The sequence below is a fragment of the Acomys russatus genome, chromosome 17 (assembly GCF_903995435.1).
Source record: "Acomys russatus chromosome 17, mAcoRus1.1, whole genome shotgun sequence".
Taxonomy (NCBI): domain Eukaryota; kingdom Metazoa; phylum Chordata; class Mammalia; order Rodentia; family Muridae; genus Acomys; species Acomys russatus.
Window position 1 is genome coordinate 17,354,997 of NC_067153.1, and position 20,405 is coordinate 17,375,401.

At 47.5% G+C, this 20,405-nt stretch overlaps 1 protein-coding gene across 1 annotated transcript in view; it reads right to left on the reverse strand.

Annotated features, from left to right (window-relative positions):
* Positions 1-2,294: 2,294 nt before the first annotated feature.
* The window catches only part of Ccn4 (cellular communication network factor 4), a 28,551-nt gene continuing 10,440 nt past the window's right edge, over positions 2,295-20,405 (reverse strand). Inside the window, exons 2-5 of the mRNA XM_051160540.1 lie at positions 14,911-15,190; positions 8,669-8,929; positions 4,386-4,579; positions 2,295-2,735 (exon numbers count right to left, since the gene is read on the reverse strand). Of these exons, the coding sequence (XP_051016497.1) occupies positions 2,436-2,735; positions 4,386-4,579; positions 8,669-8,929; positions 14,911-15,190 (1,035 nt within the window). The 3' untranslated portion in view covers positions 2,295-2,435. The remainder of the gene's footprint in view (positions 2,736-4,385; positions 4,580-8,668; positions 8,930-14,910; positions 15,191-20,405) is intronic.

Below are 20,405 nucleotides of genomic sequence, written 5' to 3' on the forward strand. Positions count from 1 at the left end.
TCCTTGAACCAGGCCTCACCATTACAGACTGTTTCTGTCTATTAGAAAGAGCTCCCTTATATTGCCTCCATGTCTTCTTTCATGGGACTTAAGTTCTTGATTCAAAGATGGCTCCTTTGGTCCTGATGCTAGCCAGGTCCATTTCTCAATGACAACCACGATACTCTGGCCACCCCTCTCTCCTATTCCTAATGATCATTCTAACTCCTTTAACAGCCTCTTTTAATTGAAGATGCTCAGCTCAGTTCCCTGAATGGCGATGTGTACCTGGTAAGACCCTAGCTTATGGCTCCTATGGAAGTTCTTCCAGAGTTAGCTGTTAAGACAGGTTTTTACAATGTAGGAAAGTCTAACATGGTCCACACGAAACTTACACAACTGATAATATTCAGGGGTAACTTATCGATACATGCAAGCTGTTCTGCAGATAGGAACATCCATTTATTCAGAACAGCAAGCCTCGTTTGAGAGAGGATTTTCACCACTAAGATGAGATCCTGTAAGACGAGTGCATCTAAGGAAAAATAGGAGTGTATATAATGTATTTTCTTCCTTAAATACATCTTGAGCACCACTGTTTGCCTTGCACAAGGCCAGGCCTTTGGAAGGTTGCAGGAAAGAGGGGAAATCCCAAGCCCCCTTTCCTATTTAGGAATCCATTTGTGTGCTTGTAGAGTTGTCTCACAGGCATCTTCCCATCACCCCTCATGTGGTGCTGGACAAACGGAGTCATCTTATAAATGCATGTTGTAAGCTGGTTCAGATATCAGGGCAGGAGGAGCCACAGGGGATGCAGGGGCCTCTTTTTATCCAGTTTGGCCTGGATGATTAGTACTTAGACACACTCTCCTCTTGTGGGAAAGGAGCTAGAGAGACAATATTAGAAGGCAGGTTGCTGGCTTCAGTTTACTTTTCTGTTGGAAGGTCCAGAAACAAAGTAGAAATATGAATTATGAAGGTAGTTTACCTGGGATATGAATCTCCAGATGGCTGAATTTGATTGAGTTTGTTAACCTCTTTGAGCTTCCATTTCACAGTGTTAAGAACAGAAATCATGAAGGGAATGCTATCACAAAACTTCAATGAGCAAATATGTGATAAATATTGAGAACAATGAGTAGCACATAGAACACACCCACTACATGAACAATGACGGAAAACCTTACATTTTGCCAATAAAATAAATAACAGCCTCATGATCACTTAGGAGAAATCTCTTTCTTCAGCTTACAAACTCTTTGGCTTTTACCCCTGATGAATAGATCTCCATTTTGAAATGGCAAGTCAACTTCTCTCTTCAGACTAGAAAACTGAGTGATTTAGCTCCACAGACACTAAGGCTGTGAAGTAGGTCACTGAAACAAAAGAGATGTGTCCTGGGCCCTGGGTGATTTGTGGTCTTACCACTCCTGTCAGAGGCTACTCAGGCCACTGAAAGGTGACCCACTTATTTGTTTGACACATGCATTTGCTAGGTCTGGTTTGAACCTCAAAAGAATCTTCTAAAGACCCATGAGGACAGCGCCCCATCATCCCACTGTTTAAGGCAATAGACAGGTCACCTCAAGATCCCTGTCAACTCCCATGACACCTAGGGTGGGGGAGGCCCACAGTAGCTACTTGCCCTAAGAACATATTCAGCAGCAGATTCAGTGACCTTGATCAGCTGTGGCTTGGGAAATTGGGTGCCCTTGCCCTATCCCTATAGGATGAGTTGACAGCTACTAATAGTTATCTACTAGCAAATAAAATTTCTCAAATTACATTTCTGATCACCATGAACCAAATTTGAGCCCTCTGTACTGTGGAGGGTAGATGGAGAAATTTATCCTCAGTTATGTCAAGGTTAATGAAAATGGCTTTCTGTTACAAATCAAAATAGCATAACTATTGACCTCACCTGGAAAATGTTTGGTGACCTTGCAGTACACACGTCTTTAGAGTAAGAGCACTTTTGGTGTGTTGTAGGTAGAAATACCCATGATAGTATCATTTGGCAAAGCCCAAATAGTAGCTTATTCCTGTGTTCGCAATCCCATCCATCTGTCTGAAAGGACCCCAACATCCTCATTCTTAGCATCTGAAGGGGTCTGTGATACTGGTTCTTCAGCTGGTTCTTTTCCTTGGGCAGTCCCATCAGGATTTCTTACAACTTGTATAGGCTGGAGCCAGACTGGCTGGGTCAGGCTTGGCTTTCATTGTGAACAGCCAAGATGTGTTTTCTTTGGAGCAATGTAGAATGTCCCTAAGGAGCCTGAGCAGCACTTTCCTGGGCCATTGGGATGGTTAAAAAAAAAAAAGGAACAGAGACTGAAGGTCAGGATCAGGGAATTCAGAATTAAGTAGGGAGTAGATGAAATAAGGCTCAGTTGTGAAGTCCTGGGCCACAGACAGCTGGTTGCTCTGCAAACACGGAGCTTGAGCCACATACCTACCTAATTGGCAATCTCTGAGAAGTCAGGGTAAGATTCCAGGTCAGCAAAGATATCGTTAGGATTCCTGCAGCTCAAGTTGCAGAAACAAGCATTAATCCATAGGACCTGACGAGTGAAACTGGGCCCCTCTGGACACTGGAAATCGACACTGATGGTCTTGGACTTGTAGGGAATGCAGCATCTACTGTCAGTACAGACTCCACAGTACTTGGGTCGGTAGGTGCGTGTGCTGACACAGCCTGCAAGAGTGAAGTTCTGCACCTCCTCCGGCTGGTACACAGCCAGGCATTTTTTCCCTGCCTTCAGGAAAAGAAAGGGGCCTTTTGTTAGTATGCTCTGGTGATCCACAGCCACCTGGCTCCCTGTCCTGCCTTCGCATCACTGTGCAGGGCAAGCATCAGCTTTGCTCCAGACTTTGCAGCACCTTCAAGCCAGGAAGGACATCAGCAAACACAATGAGGCCTTGCCACACGGCACAGGGAAGGGGAGGAGTGCAGGAGAATTACCACGCTGAGCTCAGATCTCACAGCCCACAGTCTCCTTTCTCTCCTGAACTTTTGCCTTCTTGGTATCCATATGCCAGTGTCACCAGCACAAGAAGGCTTGTTATCTATTCCAGCTAACCATGCTCCCCCACTAACAAATGGGTAAGTTGACATGGAGCTCCATGATTAGGCAGGGGCACCCCTTTCTCTCAGCTGTCCCCTCTACCCCCTTGCCTCTCTGTCTCTCTGTCTCTCTCTGTCTCTCTGTCTCTCTCTCACACACACACACTATCATCATACTTTTTCAATAGCACTGACATTATTTAAATACAAGTCTACCCTTCAATGAGGCTGTGGACTCCTTGATACTGGGGCTTCTTTCTGTATCTCATTAATATAACTTCGAAGCTGGTATACAGGAGGCAGTTACTAAATGCATTTGGCTAGTATAAGGGTCTATTATCAGCACAAAAGCTGGCCTCAGAACATGTCCAGTGTGGGTGGGGCATGTAGCTTATCCAATTGGGAGAACCCACCTAGGGTAGATGGTCATGGAGGTGAGAGAGGAATCCAGATTAGGGTCTTTGTTCTTATTTCTCCCTATTCTGGGTTCTTCACACCCATACTTCCAATAGGAGACATTTAAGGAAGACCTGCCGGGACCAAAGATTGACACAGCAGAGGGAGGAAAAAAAGAGTAGGAAGGAAAGTAGTATCTATCAAAGGTGGTAAGATGCTGTGTTGGGGATAAGGAGCAAGGCCCTTGCCTGAAGATGACAGTGGGAAGGAGGGTGTCCTGTCAACTAGCAGCCTTTCCTCAGCATTGGAAGAACCTAGTTGGCTCCACACATGGAGCTAGAGATGATCCCTGACAAGCTTGCTTTGTTTGATGTGACATCAAGTGGGCCAACACTAAGGTGTGAGTGAAAGGTATTAAGTTAAACTAGTTAGACCCATGCCTAAATGCCCAGTCTTTTGCAGGTTATTAGAAATGTCCTTGATGTTGTACTTGCATCATCTTGGACTCTCAAAGCTGGAAGGAACTCAGGGATTAATACCAATGTACTATCATGGGCAAGGGACTGAAGTTTAATGGTAGCAGGCGACCGGCCACAGTTGCAAACACTAACAGCCAAGAGGCATGTGACCCAGTGTGTTCCAAGCTCTAGTTAAAAGTCCTCACATTGCCCAGGTAGCTGTCCTGTGCCTCTGCAGGTGGATGAGGGATGCCATGGGGAAGGAAGGTGGTACAGATCCCTCAGCATCACTACAGAAAGAACACTTGGGGTAGCTCCTGATTTCTCCTTGGAGTGACCTTGCTGATAGGATGGGAACTGCAAAAGCATCTATTCCGTGAAACCCATCATGGGCCAGCCTAGTGTTCTCATTCCCAAGCCTACCAGGAAGTTCAGTGGCCAGGCTCAAAGATACCGGCCCAAGATGCCTACCTCTGCTCTGGACTTACTTTGATATGTGGACGGATGTCCACATCACATGGCCGCAGGTTGCAGAGGCGACTTTCCTGCTCTGGCCAGCACCGGGCATTGACGTTTGAGATACGAGTTGAGATACCTAGGCCACAGGTGGTTGAACAGGGACTCCAGGGGCTACTGTAGGCAATGCAGTTCCCGTGCCATTGTTCCACTGTGCCCGAAGCTGCTGTAGAGGGACACCAGAGTACACATGAGTCTGCAGCCTCCACAAGCTCCCCCAGCCCTCACCATTACCATGGACAAAATGCTCACACTTCATGAGACTCAGAAACAGGCAAAGACCAACAGATATATGGAAGATTGAGACAAAGAGACAGACAGACAGAATTGGGCTAGTTCTCCACAGGAGGACAAACTGCCTTCTAATTAGCAGGTGCACCCAGGGAGGTCTTCTCTGTGGTGGTTAAGATTGACTGTCAACTAGATAGGATGTAAAACCATCTAGCAGACAGAACCCTGGGCATGCCTGGCAAGAATTTTCTACATTGGGTTAAGTGAAGTGAGAAGACCCACCCAGAATAGAGTGGGAATCTGAACCAGATAGGAGAAAGCGAGCCGAGCACCAGCTGTCATCTCTCCCTGTTTCCAGACAGGATGCCACGTGACCAGATGCCACCTCCTGTCCCTGTTTCCTGTCCCACTAAGATGGACAGTATCTCTTCTTATTTTTGCTAAAGTGAGCTTTTATTTTTACATTTTTTTTATTATTTTTTTTACATTTATTTTTTGTATGTGTGTTTATGTTTATGTCTATGTACGTGATTACACGTGTGAAAGTATAATCAGGAGTCCCTGGACTAGTGAATGCTCGTACATGCCAGCAAGTACAGTTACCTGACTATAGGCCTGTGGGAGTATCTGCTCCTGCCTGGTCCTGTGAACGTTCAGAGCCTCAGCATCTGATGGGTACATGCTTCGCCAGAAGTGATCAGGGCTAGTATGGAGAGTGGGGTCTGACTTTCACACGAACTCTGGTGCCTCATATTTGACCATGTCCCCTGGAGAGGGAGACCTGGTGGCACTCAGAGGAAGGATAGCAGGTTACCAAGAAGAGACTTGATACCCTATAAGCATATAAAGGGGCAGGAAGTCCCCCTTAGTCAGAGTCATAGGGGAGGGGAACAAGGGGAAAATGGGAGGGAGGGAGGAATGGGAGGATACAAGGGATGGGATAACCATTGAGATGTAATAAGAATAAATTAATTTAAAAAAAAACCAAAAATTAAAAATTAAAAAAAAATAAAATCTTTGTTGTTACAAAAAAAAAAAAAGAAGAAGAAGAAGTGATCAGGGGAGAGTGGTGAGCTATGGAGGGAGACAAGCAGATAGGAGGCAAGGCAGAAAAGCCTGCAGAAAGATGGGACAGACAGACACATAGAGAAATCCCACCTGTGTACTCATAGGACTAGGGAGGGGGAGAAAAAGAGAGAGAGAGAGAGAGAGAGAGAGAGAGAGAGAGAGAGAGAGAGAGACAGACAGACAGACAGACAGACAGACAGACAGACAGAGACACAGAGAGAGATAGAGGCAAAGAGGCACAGAGAGACAGAGATACACACAGAGAAATAGAGAGACAGAGAGAGACAGAAGCAGAGAGACTGACAGACAGAGACAGAGAGAGACAGAAGCAGAGAGACTGACAGACAGAGACAGAGAGAGACGGAGAGAAAGAGACAGAGAGGGGAGAAGGAATGGGAGAGAATGAGCATGAGGACAGAAAAGGCAATCAAGGATTGGGACGGGGCAGGTGGCGGGGAAGGGGGGGAGAGGAAAAACACACCAGGAAGCTGAGGAATCTCCTTAGGGTAACAGAATTTGTCACACAGTCCCTGGCGCTTGTAGGTGTTCAGCAAACACTGCAGATGAGTGAATTTGGGAATGAATTTGAGCATGGAGAGCACCCATGGAAAGAAGGGAGAAAACAATGGAGGCATCCAAAGACAGAGGTGGGCAGTCTGGAGTGGGCTGTCTGGAAGCCTGTAACAGGCAAGCAGGGAGGGATTTGCCTGAGAGGATGAAAACAATGGAGGCATCCAAAGACAGAGGTGGGCAGTCTGGAGTGGGCTGTCTGGAAGCCTGTAACAGGCAAGCAGGGAGGGATTTGCCTGAGAGGATGAGAGGATCAAAGGGCTTTGGTTTCTGGGTCTTCTCCATACCCGCTGCAGGGGCTTTGCCTGGGATGGTTAAGAACTAGGTTACTGGGTCACACACAATGGGCAGGCAGCTTCTGCCTCCCTCCCCCACCCAGTGACTCTTGTACAGATATGCTGGTGGAAGGAGCAGCCATGCTGCCCTGAGCTACTAGGGACCAAGCCTTCCCTGCTACTGGTTCTCATCCATGCCACACTTTTTCTCAGTGTGGGAGGTTTTGTCCCCGAGTCATGTTTGTTAATGTCTGGAGTTGTTTCAGAGGTTCAGAGGGTTAAGGATGCTGCAACACCTGTGATGCTACTTTTTTCCACCAAAAAAAAAAAAAAAAAAAAAAAAAAAAGTGCCGGGTGTGGTGGTGCATGCCTTTAATCCCAGCACTCGGGAGGCAGAGGCAGGTGGTTTGCTGTGAGTTCCAGGCCAGCCGGACCTACAAAGTGAGTCCAGGACAGCCAGGGCTACACAGAGAAACCCTGTCTCGAAAAACCAAAAATAAATTCCTTTTAATCCTAAGTGCTGCTGACACCAAGGCCAAGAATCCAGCTCTGTGCAGGCTCTGGAGCAAGACCACACACTTAAACTTTTAAAGAACATTAGCACCCCAAAAGCCCAGTAGCAAGCAGGCTTCTCTTCTTTGGGGCCACTTGCCTCAGAGGGACTTTCCTCTAGCTATATCTGCATTCTGTGGCCCACTGTGTCCGAATCTCCCAGCTTTTCCTCATTTCTCCCTCTCTTTCCATAGTCCCCAGTCTCCTCTTCTCTTGTCCACTGCTCAAAAGTCAGGCTCCCTGGACCTCTGGCCCAGGCTCCTCTGTCTCCCAGGCCTCATCAACTACCAACAGCTGCTCTAAGCAGAGTTCTCTTCCTGTGGGACTCCCCTGTGAGGCTGCCCTCATTGGACATTTCCCCCTCATTACCCTCCTCAAATTCAGCCTGCTCAAGCCAGGCAGCCCACCATGCCCTGGAACAGGCTCTGTCTCCTGTGTTCCCTCCTGAGCAGTAGCCAGCCCCAGAAGCCACCCTGCATTCTTCCTATTACCCCATGCACAGTACAGATGCAGCCACTGCTTCTGGCCCTTGTCCTTTCCTCACTCTTGTCCCCTCTGCCCTAGTTCAAAAGCCTAAACATCGTCATCCAGCCAGACATCATCTATCCATAAATCCTTTATCTATCCCTCTATCACCCATACATCCATTGCATTCTTTCTATCTATCCATCTATCTATCTATCTATCTATCTATCTATCTATCTATCTATCATCTGTCTTATTCCATGTATCTGTTTTCCATCCATTTTATAAATCTGTTCTCCATGCATGTATCCATGTACCCATTAATTAAGCTATCCATCTATCCATCCACTTATTCATCTTATATCCATCCACCCATCCATCTTCCATGAATCTATCTGTTTCATATATCCATCCATCCATTCACCCATCTACTTCCCTTCCATTCTCCAACCATTTCTCCTCTATGCATCTATACATCCATCTGTATATTGATGGCACAGCACACACATGTTCCCATCCATCATCTGTCTGTTATCTGTTATCTATGCCTTCATCTATTCAGCCACCTATAGCCAAACACCTATGTGGCTACCTCTGCAAATGTCAGTTGGATACTTGCCAAATATTTGGCAAGTGCACTAAGCTCCAGTAGACAATGGTGACTAAGCCATGTCCCTGTCCTGCCTTCCAGGGCTTCCTCTTCTCAGTTTACCTACCTAAAGCCTAATCTGCTCACCTGAACATAGCAATGGAACCCTTGAGTTACCTGGAAGGTCCATCTACTCCTTTCTATGCCCTGCCACCTACCCCTCTTTCTAAGTCCCTACCCACTCTCTGGGATAATAGAGATAACAGAGGACTGCACATGTGATACCTGACTTTTATGCTTGGAGCAGCACATAGAGCAGGAAGGATAGTGTCATTTGCATTTTACCGATGGGAAACTTGGGTCCCAGACAGAGCATCCTTGACACCATATAACTGGTGAGTTGTGGAGAGGGTAATGGCCTGGGGCCTTGATTTATGAAGAGAAAACCAGGACATTAGGGACTGTGTGATATCCAGAGTTTCTACTCATCCATGTCCACACTTACCAAAGGCTCTGGTGTCCAGGATTGCAGTCTGGCGAGGTCTCCTTGCATCATCATCACACACCCACTGCTCACAGCATTGGCCAGGAACTCTCACATGCCGGGGATGGCGGCACCAGAGGCGTGGGGGCCTGGGGCTCAGACACAGCGGCGTGCAGCCTATCGTGCCATCAATGCAGGTGCAGTTGTACCTACAGTTGGGCTGGAAGGACTCGCCGTTGGTGTAGCGCACGCCATCCAGGACACAGCCCACACCAACCACCTCTGCAAACACAAGTGGGAGACGTGTCAGGACTAGAGGTATGGGCTCCATGCCAAGTTTCGTCTATGCAGTTTCCCTCTGCCTAAGATGTCATGCCAAGAAATCACTCATGTGAGAAAGGAGGGACGGCCCATGTTTCAGCTGGCTGCACCTCAAGGGCAAAGAGTGATCCATGTGAAGAGGTGGGGCACAACAGGAAGAAAAGGAGAGAGGGTACTGTGAAAGTGCTTCATGACATCAGGGCACAGCCACTGAAGCGCTTGCTGGGTTTAGGGTGGGAAGGTCCAGCACCCTAGTGCGGGAACCCAGACATTTTTCTCCCTACAGTGTTCCCAGAACCAGACCTGGTACTGATGCAAGTCTGTCCAAGCAAGGAAGGGCACAAACAGGAAACCAGAACCTAGGAATTAAATGGGCTCCTTTCCTCCTGCCATGGAGTCTGGCAGAAGCTGGGGACCCAATACTGTATAGCATGACAATGGGCTTGCCCTTGACGATGTTATGATAAAGTAGGACGGTGGTCCAATGCCTGTCTGGAGTGATTGTCTATGGTAACAGCCACTGGTTGGGGGAATAGGGAGGGGATGTTAGGTGTAGACATGGCTGTAGACTGAGAACAAGTGGACCAGAAAGGTCCCATGGACCCAAGTAGGCTTTCTGCCTATCTTCTACAAAGACAAGAATAAGAGCGAGGCAGCCCAGGTGCCGATGACAGTCTTCCAAGTAGGGAAAGCATCTACTAAACGTGTAAGAGTCCCATGATGCAGTAGGCCTGGGAGGTGGGGGGAGAGGGTGAGACCAGATATAGCTTCCTTCTGTCTCTGAGGAAGATGTAGAACTGTTAGTGTCTATAACTCTGACTGGCACAAGTACGTGTTCAATAGGTAACATGAACAAGATGAGATGAATTATCTCATAAGTTTTCATAAGAAAACTTGTGGTACTGAGTAGACAATAGGCTGAAGAGGGCCAGGAGACAGATAGATGGCACCCCAGTGGCCCAGGCAGAGGTTGGTGGCCTCTCAAATCAAAGCGATGAGAAAGCTCAGCTTCCAGACACATTAGCAGGGAGAGTTGCCAAGACTCCTAGGAGTCAAGGAAGCCTTCCAGCAGTCTGTGCTCAGGCCAAGAAAGTGAGATGTGCCTTCCCCTCTGGAGGAACTGGGACTGTGGTAGGCTAGCTCCAGAGTCTTCACTGGACATGAGTTATGTATGCATGGTGGAGTTGGCTACATGAGCTGGCCTTGTGGGGGCTTGGGGAACTACTGAGCCATATTCTACCTGTGGTGCTGTGTGCTCCTTGGGGATAACATCTGGAACTGTAGGCAGAGGGTTCTGGGACACCAAGAATGTCCACAGAGGAGGGGCAGTGGGGAGTCTTCTGTCTGCAGTAACTCTGTCCTGTCTCCAGGATTGGTGGGGTTAGTGGCTGGTGATAAACATCGGGGCATTTGGCAGGGGCGAAGACTGTCAGAACCAGGGATTTTGTTGTATGTGTCATGGCATATTTTGTTTTTTAAGGAAACACATTGTCATGCACAACAAAACAGTCTCATCAAGGTGACATTGGTGTGCAAGGTGACCAGTGAGCACCAGTCTCAGGGTGCAACCGTCTCTCTGTTGCTACCATTCAGGAAGCAGGTGCTAGCATGCATTGACAAAGCTTCTGGTCCATGATCTCACACAGGTTTCCCGATGATTTCATCAGGAGAGATTTGTCTACTTCAGTAAGGACAGGAGAGGTCTGGGAGAGGAAGGGATTCGTAGGCTCAAAGAGCTGGTGAATGACACAGTGGAAACACTAAACCTACAGCCTCCTTCCTTCTACCTGACACCAGAAGAGGAGGGAGGTGGAAGGTAAGGGTAGAGGAAGGAAGAAGATCAGGCAGAGGAGGAGGAGGACACAGGAAACAGGATGGGAGGGGGCCCTTGAGTTTTGCATCCTCAGTCACTCTGCCACTCCTTGTACATATGAGTATGTGTACACATGTGTATGTGTATGTGCATCTTTGTGCACGCTAGTTTGTATATGTATTTGATTATATGTACATGTGTGTGTAGGCAGATGCATGCATGTGTGACACACTCTCTCTCCTCTCTGCGTGTGTGTGCATGCATGTGTATGTGTGTGTGTGTGTGTGTGTGTGTGTATTGGTGGTGAGAAGGTTGAAGGTTACGCTCTACTCCCACGTGTGAAGACATTAGTCCTGGTCTCTGGAGCCCGTGGAAAAGCAATCCTTTCTCTCATCATCTTACAGGAATTCACAGAACATGCTTTAAAAATGCTGATATCCAGGCTACAGGACATTAGACAGACCTAGACACTGGAACATTGCATTCCTCAGCCTTCGTATTCTTCAAAGCCTTCCAAGCAAGTCCAGTGCGCAACCAAAGTCAAGTACCACTGCACCTAGGAAACACCACCTCAGTGGACTGGTTAAGGAGGATATATGGGCAGTGATAAACCTGTCCCACACAGACCAAGGGGAGGTCAGGGTATGTGATGACCACGCATTAACCATCACCAGAGATGAGACCACTCTCCGTGTACCTATAGCCTTTCTACTTCCCCAGGGGACTGGTTTTGGGTGAAGGGAAGCCACCAGCTCCTCTCTAAAATCACTTGAAAGTTCAGACGAGACCTGGCAGGCTTTCTTATAGCTAAAAACCTTGCAGCAACCAAGCCACCATGCTCTTTTCCTGAGACCTTCATGCCCCTCACCCTCTGTGGCTTTGAGGGAGTAGGAATAGGGCTTGGGTCCTGTAACCTCACCTTCCTATTGTGCTGAGTCAGTGGGCAGATGGGTGGGTAGAGGCACTCGTGTGCTAGGGTGCCTCTCCTCCACTAGCTCCTACTGTATCTAAGCATGTGACAACCTGACTTTCCACAGAGGTCCTCACCCTTCATCACATTGTCCTTATTAAGGACATTGAGGTTGAAAAGCTTTGGGAGCTTGCCTAATGTCCCAGGATGACTTAGTGGCAGCACTGAGTCACCAGTTCAGAATGTCCAACCCCACACACCACACTGCATTTCCCATTCTCTGCTTTAGCAATGTAAGGTAGGGTGGTCCAGGAAAGAGACCTTCCCCCTATGGAGGATAACAGTGGACAGGAGCATGCAAAAGCCATAGGTACCCCCTCCCCCTGTTTACCCTGCCTGCACAAGGCTGATTTAATGAAGATGCTCAGGTGTGTGGCCCAGGGTGGCTTGCAGAGAGAGTCAGAGCAGAGATTGAAACCCCTAGCCCATTGGGCTTGTAAACACCATGTTCCCTTCACCAGACCTTTTTGCCCTGGTACCTGTTCCAGCTGCATTAGAGCAGTGTTTGGGCAACTAAAATAGTGAAACCTTCTCAAGTAGAGGGCACTGTGCCCATCCCTGTGTTTAAGTTGGCCTGAACACACGTTTAAAAAGTTTCTTTGAATGTAGCTCTAGTGTTTACCAATCACACACAAGCCTGGATTCCTTCTGACAGGCAAGCAGACTAGGCAAGACTACATTCACTGTCCTGCCTGGCCTCTGTGGCCCAGGAAGGTGACCGCTGACAGCCAAAGCTGGCATTTACCAGCATGCTGACTACACTTCCCAGCTCCCTGGGTCCTGTGCGGCAGCATTCTGATGACTTGTTTTTTCCTTGCCTCATCTTGGCCTAATTCTCTGCAAATCTCCAGACATGTTTAGCTTGTCCTGGGGTCCATCTACTAGCTAAGCTGACCATGTGTTGATGGGCTGTCTGTTTGAGAAGCTCTGTGTGTGCGCGCGCGCGCGCGCACACACACACACACACACACACACCTGATGTGCATCTGTGTGAGTGCTTGTGGAGAGCACATGGGTAAGAATTTACTTGGATGAAAGAGTCAGGTGTTGGAGTTGGGAATGGTTCTGTGGAGGCTCCCTTTTGAACTTAACAATGACCTGCAACTCCTGCTTCACTGTACTTATTTCAAAGTCTGCAAGCCCACTGGGCCAGGGAACTCATGGCAAATGTAAAAACCTACTGAATCCTTCCTTGGATGATGAATGCTTTATTTATTTTTCCCAAATAAATGGAAAGGAGACTCATCAAGGTTTCCAGGGCCGGGGAGCTAGGGGACTGTAGTGATTGGGGGTGAGATGACACCTGCAATTGGAAACTGTGAGGGTGGGGTGGGGGAGCTGGCGAGCAGGAAAGACAATCTCTGGATCCATGACACAATGTCTGTAGCGAGTAAGATCCCATTATGGCTTTGGAGATTAGTGTAATCACAGTGTACCCAGTTACCTTTCAAATGACCTTAAGGCTAGCTGGGAGAGGAGTTGCTAGCTGGGCCCCTGTGCTTGGTCTCCTGGGGGATTCCAGCACAGTGAAGCTGGCAGTGTCTCTTTGGACTAAGGAAAAGGAAGATGACTGTTTATGATGTCAGTCTTGGGCACCAGCAAGCGGAGATCACCTGTGACTCAAGGGCTTATTTAAATAAGACTGGGCTGATGCCCAGGAAACATATTTTTAATCAGTGCATCGGGTAATTTTGTGCAGATTATGGTGCAAGTCTTTTTTGAAAGATTTTTGTGGCATTAACAGCAAATTCCAGCAAGAGGAGAAAACCAGGGAAAGATGGGAGAAGCAGAGGCATTTATTTGAAGAGCCAAAGATGTAAATCTAAATAAATGAAGAAGAAGAAGAAGAAGAAGAAGAAGAAGAAGAAGAAGAAGAAGAAGAAGAAAAAGAAAGACAGAAAAGAAAGGGCCACAAAGGGAGCAGGAGGTTCAGATAGGGCTTACTGTCTCAGATTGTGTGCACAAACCTCATCAACAACCCTCCCACCCCGCAAGAATCTAAGGTGTTGGGTAGGACTAGGGACTGTACAGTACATAACAGACGTTAGGGGCTGCATGGACTGATAATTACGGAGGAGTCTTGATTCAATACAAATGGGAGAGGAGTTCCTGGATTTACAAGTTTTTGAGGAATGTTTCAGAAGACAGACTGCATGCCATATGGCAGGCCATTGTTCATTGCCATGTTGGCTTACGCTACTTGATCAAGCCATGCTCAGAGGATTCAGACTAAGGGAGCAGAGAGAAGCAGGAGGGCAATCATGTCCCGGAAACATGGTCTCTAGGAAGAGCAAGAGCAGTGGACACAAGCTGGACCACATGAAGACTAAATAACAACAGCATCCTTCCTCTAAACGCAAGGATATTATACACACCCAAATCAAAGAAAACCAAAGGCAGTTAGAAACACCAGGCAGAACAAAAAGCCCCGTGAAAGGGGAGAGTTCAAACATGAGGGTTACTCAGGCTCCAGTGGGCATAGTCAGAACATCATAAACATTCATAATTACATAGCCAAAACCGAGACAAGAACATTTGGAAGATAACAACGGTGTCTGGTGGCACTGGGGAGCTAATCCTTCAACTATCATGTAGGAATATTAATAGCTGATCCAAAGTTAGTTTAGCAAACCAGTTATGATCTCACAGAAGACATTACTATGAGGTGATAGCTACAAGAGTGGGCTAATAGGTTAAAAGTGATAGCTTGAACTGGAAAAGCATGGCTGCTGCGAAGTGACTGCAGGCTGTCGGTTTTCTTGGTCATTGGCTTTCCTTAAGCATGATCATTTTAATTTAAAGGATTATTAAAGTATTTGAAGTACGGCAGTGACTTCCAGGTCATCTGAGAGGCCATTGGGCATCTACTTAAGAGTTCTATCTACTGAGAGAACAGAACCAGGCTTGAATATTTCTTGGCAGAATCTTCTTTCTTGGGGGGAAATATCTCTAATAGAGCAAGACATGATGGCATCGTAGGGATAAGAAGAACACAGTCACTGCTCTCTCCCCAGATGACCTATCCTGTGGCCTCAAACTGTGGACTAGTTGGAATATAATTCCTGACCAGCTAAGCCTGGGCAGGTGGAGGGCTGTGGGTATTTATGGGGAAGGGCTAGGGTACGGGGGCAGTTGGAAGGTATGGAGGCTCTCACTTACGTGCACACACTCCTATTGCGTACCTCGGGCGGTCCCCACTGTAATCGCAGTAGAGGCCCCGGTGTGGGTCACAGATGGCAGCCTCTGTGCAGTTGTCCCCGAGCTGCTGGGCACATATCTTACAGCATTCACAGCCATCTGTGATTAGGCTGACGCCCAGTGGGCAGCGAGGTGGGGATTGTGGGCACTCACATGGCCACTTGCAGAATTCAGGGCGTGTAGTGGTGTCCTCCAGTGGTGCTGGGGTCAAAATCATGGCTGTTGGGGGTGGAGAGAGGGCCTGTAGAGAAAAGTAGAAGTGAAAGGGGTTGTTGAGTTCAGGGTTTCCAAGCCCAAATGGCTGCAATTACCATCATACCTTCCTTTGTTTAGAGGAATTTCACAATTTACTTCCATACAATCAATAGACAAATATCGGTTTTCTTTCAATAGAGCCAGTAAGATTAAGGAGCTCAAACTTCAGAGAATTCAAAAACAACTCCCAGTCAGTGAGTGAAGTGCTGGGGCTTGGCATCCACCATGGACCCCCCCACCCCACCCCCCTTGGCTTCCTTCTTACCTTTATGCCTCAGCCCCAGCAGTACCTGTGATGGCATTGAGTTACAGAAGAGAGAGCCAGGGATTTGAGCAATGCAAATTTGCTGATAAGTTTTGCTGTTGGGGGCTAGGGGGTGGGGCAGGAGGGATTGTAAACAACCTAGAGCTGCTGCTTCCTCCTGCAGCTCCAAGCTTTTCCTCCTTTGAGCCTTCTGTGTCTGGTGGAGTCAGATATCTGCATGTGTGTGTGTGTGTGTGTGTGTGTATGCACGAATGTGTGAATGTATGTGTTGATATATGTAAATGTGTGCACATGTGTATGTACATTCACATGTGTATGCATGTGTTTTCATGCATGTATGTATGTTGGTGTGTGTACATGCTGTGTGTGTATGTGCATTGATGTGTGTTCATGTGTATCTGCATGTCTCTGTCTCTGAATCTCTGTCTCTGTCTCTATCTGACTCTCTCTCTTTCTCTCTCTCTGTATCTCTGTCTCTCTCTCTCTCTCTGTCTCTCACTGTCTCCATGTGTGTGTGTGTGCGTGCCTGTGTGCATGCACACACACAAGAGGACATCCTCAGCTGCTTTTTCTCAGGTATTTCACACCTTGTTTTTTGAGACAGGGTCTCTTGCTGGTCTAGAACTTACTGATTGAGGGAGTTAAGCTGGGTGCCAGCGATCCTCCTGTTCCCATCTCCCCAGCTCTGGGATTACAAGCACACACACCTGGCTTTTCACATGGTTCGAGGGATAAAAGCCAGCTCCTCCTGCTTGTACAGAAACCTTTTTACTGACTGAGCTGCTCCCCAGCCCCACCAAGTTCAGCAGGTTAACTCTTTACCATAGTAAAGCACTGCCTTATGAGGCAGGGCCACCTAGCAGCAGCTGATTTCTAACCTTAGCTCTTTGCAGCTTTGTCTTCCCTGGCCTTAGTGGAGAGAGTCAGACTGTGTGACTCAAGTAAACCAGATGGAAGAGTCTTCACTTTTCATTCAGAACAAACTCTTTAGTTCTTGCACCTGTACCCTTCCCCAACAGATCCATCCCACACCCCCACCAACAAGCTCATCTTCCCTCAGGAAAGTATGGCAAACAGAAGAATGGGCAGGATGGGAAAGGAAGCTGAAACCTTGTGTGTGTCTTGTCCTGAACAGCAGGCAGGTAGCCACGCACAAGACCTTCAAGACGCCTGTATCTCTGCAATCCAGGCACATCCCATCCTGGCTGACTGCCTCTCTGACCCTATCTGACCATGCACTAGAGGAAACTGAGGCCCAAAGCGGAGAGAGAAACACCTGCGCCCTTTAGTGCACTTTCTTGACTGTTTCATCCATTTTAACAGATGTTTGCTGAGCTAGCAAGTAGCCTCTACATTTTAGATACTTGATAACATTTAGATGGTCTTGTATGTGAATCTCATGCAATGTATAGAAGAGACAAGCACTGGAAGCTATGGATCACAGCATAAAGCCCTGGGTGCTTGGACCATCACAAGTGCAGATACTGATGCAAAGAAAAGAAAGCCCAGAAGGCCAGCAAGGTGACTCTGGTGGGCCAGCGTTACCGTAGCCTCGATTTAAAGCTCAGGCACATCACTTCCAGGCTTAATTCAGGGCCCAGCCTAGTAGCATCCTTTCTCTGCCACAAGGTAGGAAGGCCTTCTCCAGCTTATGAGATGCACCAGGCAGTGACACCTTAAGCAAACTTGCCTTGGACCAAGCCTTAACTGTTGGTGCCATCTAGTGGTGGCATCTAGCCATCCACCTGTACCCCAGGCTTTTCCAGGATTTGCTGTACTGCTGCCTGATTCTTGATGTCTTGCCCAGATTTGATATCCAAGATGTTTGACTACAGGCCAGTAGTTAGTTCGGACTCCCAGGGATAACCCTCTTACATACAGGGCCACACAGATGGCTGGCAGGGGACTTCTGCTCGCGCGAAGAGAGGCTGTAAGGCAGAGAAACACACACCAGCTCTTTGGCCAATGAATCCACAGACACAGAACACCTACTGTGTGCTAGGCTCTGTGACGGACTTAGAGGAAGCAGCCTGGCATAGAGTCACTCCTCTCATGGAGTGCCTGTACAGAGATGCATGCGTGATAATTGCAACCAACGTGATCATAGCTACAATGATGGTACTCATACGTTTTATTTGTTGACTCAGCACAAGGCAAGCTTTTACTTTGTACTGGGTGCTGGGTGGGGTGCTGGAGACACACAGTGGGGGCAAGAAAACAGTTATACCTGATTTCAGGAGTAGAGAGAAGGAGTATGGTGGGTGTACAGGGTGGGACCAAGTTCTCCAGGGAGGTGACAAGGCTGTAAACACTGTGATGGAAGAGGAAGAATGGACCCAGGATAAGGAAGGAGGGCAGGGGACTGAAGTACATGGAGAAGCTGGGACACAATACTGAGCTTGTGGTATGCAATGTCCTAAGTGCAGGAGCATGTGTGCAAGTCAGAGTGGCTGTGAAGAGGCAGCGGCAGGCTGGCTATTGATGCCCACAGAGTGCATTGGCCAAGAATAGTCCTGGACATCTCACTCACTGAGATCTTTTTGCAGGAGTTACTTGGCTCTGAGCTTGGAGCACAACCCACCGTGCCACTGTGCCAGGCTTCTGCTTGTTATCAACCCTGTGGCATGAAAAGTTTCTGTCTGAGGGGCAGCTTTCTCCTCTGCAAATGGCATTCTTACCCCCAAGGGAACAATTTTATGCTATAGAACACAGCTGCCCAGTCTGCCTACTGAGGGCTACCAGCCTGAGGACACTTGAGACTAGATTATCATAGGCCCTCTGATCTCAGACTACCTCATTTTCCCCCATGGTGACAGGTATATTATTTGTATTTATAGATCAGTGAGATGGCTACAGTGCCTAACTACCTCTGAACATAGATTAGAACTCAGATCTGTCAGACTTAGTCTTATTTCCACTATGATACATGGAGGGAGAATTTCTTGGTTGAAGAAATTAGCTGATAGGCACTCAGGATAGATCTGGGGAGGCAACGAAGCGGTACCCAGGAACTGGTGAAATGCCTCAGCTAGTAAAAGTATGATGAGCCCTGGAATCTGATCTAGCCAACGGACAGGACATTCTCCACAGTTATGTGGAGAGCAGGGACTAACTCTGACAAGAACTCTGATGCTCCATATTTTATGACCTCCCCTTGGTGGGAAGCCTTGGTGTCACTCAAAGAAAGAATAGGCAGGCTACCAAGATGAGACTTGATAGCCTGTGAGCATAAAGTGGGGGAAGGAGATGCCCCTTGGTCATGGACCTAGGGGAGGGGAATAGGATGGGGGTGGGAGGGAGGGAGGAAGGGGAGGATACAAGTGATGGGATAAGAATTGAGTTGTAATCTGAATAAATTAATTTTTAAAAGTTTATAAAACACCCAGAAAACAGAATTTCTAAATGTGTATTAGAACTGAAAAACCCAAAAACTTACTTGCTAAACAATTCCTAGAAAGTGATAAATAAAGTTTGATATAGAAGGTTTTAGAAAAAAATTAAATAAAAGATAGAATTGGTAACATACAGTTCTAGTCCCAGAACCCCTGTAGTGAGATGGGAGCAGGAGAAAGGAGGATCGCCCTGAAGCTCTGGACCAGCCATCACAAAGTGTGCAGTGCAGCACGAACAGCAAGAGACATCTGCCTCAACAAGGCAGAGGGAGAGAAGCAGCTCCTGAAAGCTGTCTCCTGACTTCCACACGCACACACTGATGCTTAATAAAAAGGAACAAAAAATTTAAAAAATAAATAGTAGCTGACAGTTATGACGGCAGAGGTCAGGCCTCACACAGATGGGCACACAGTAGGTGCCAATAAGTCCCTGTCAGCAGGAATGATGAGTTCATGTACATGTCCTCAACTGAATTTTGAACCCGTGAGAGCAAGGTTACCTGCCACTCCCTTGTTTTATGGTGTGAATAAACATGCAAGGCCTCAAGATCTCAAAAACTAATATTTAGCGGGAGCTCCTTGTTGTGTTGTGAACAGATACTAGTTCGTAAACTTGTCTAAATATGTTACAAAGTGGGCTTGGTTTTCCTCAGAGTGGTGAGGAACTGAGCTCTCAGAGCCTACGTGACCTGACAATTGGTCTGTAGAAGGTCACCTACAGGTGACCCAAAGGGAGGAGCAGCTCTTTGTGTACTTTAAGGTGCCATAGAATTTCTCAGAGGCACCCTCCTTTTGGGGGAACACTATCTTAGAGCCGTAAGACCCTTTCTGCACTCTTACTTTTCTTGGGACCTGTCCATTGTATTCCTAGCATGAGTGAGACCCATCCTCTTCCCAGAGAGCTCTGGCCATCATGGCTTTACACATCACACGTGGTCATTGTACCTACCCAAAAGTAGGCAGATGTATCTGTGCAGACATAGTGTCCTGGGACATTGTGTGTTACTCTTAAAGAGGAAGAAAGCAGAAAATAAATCATCTACTAAGGAGAATGCTGGCAAGAAAGGAAAAGAGAAAAATAAAAAAAGGCTTGGTCTTTTCCAAATTGAAGCTGTTCACATAAAACTCCTTTTACAACATGCTTCTGGCACTGGGTCCTGTAGATGCCATGGTGTTAATGGGATGACAGGAAGAAAGTGGCAAGCCCAAGATGCCTCCTGGACCGCATGCGCGTTATACTCTCATTCATAGATGGCCTTCCCAGCTTCATGGCTGCAGCCCTGCCGGGCCCCTGCCCACTCCGAGACACTCTCTACTCCTTACTCCAGGGCTCTTTAGCAGAAGCAAAACTCAACATAACTTCCTGGAGTTTTTGCCCACCAGAGTCACCTTGACAGTAAGAATGTGCAGATGCCCAGCACTGTCCTCAGAGAGCCAAACTTAGGCTGCTGGAGAAGGGACACTGCATCATTGATGCTCTAGCAAGTCCTAAATGCAGCTACCATCAATACAGATGCTCTGATCCCACTTGGACTCTGGATTCT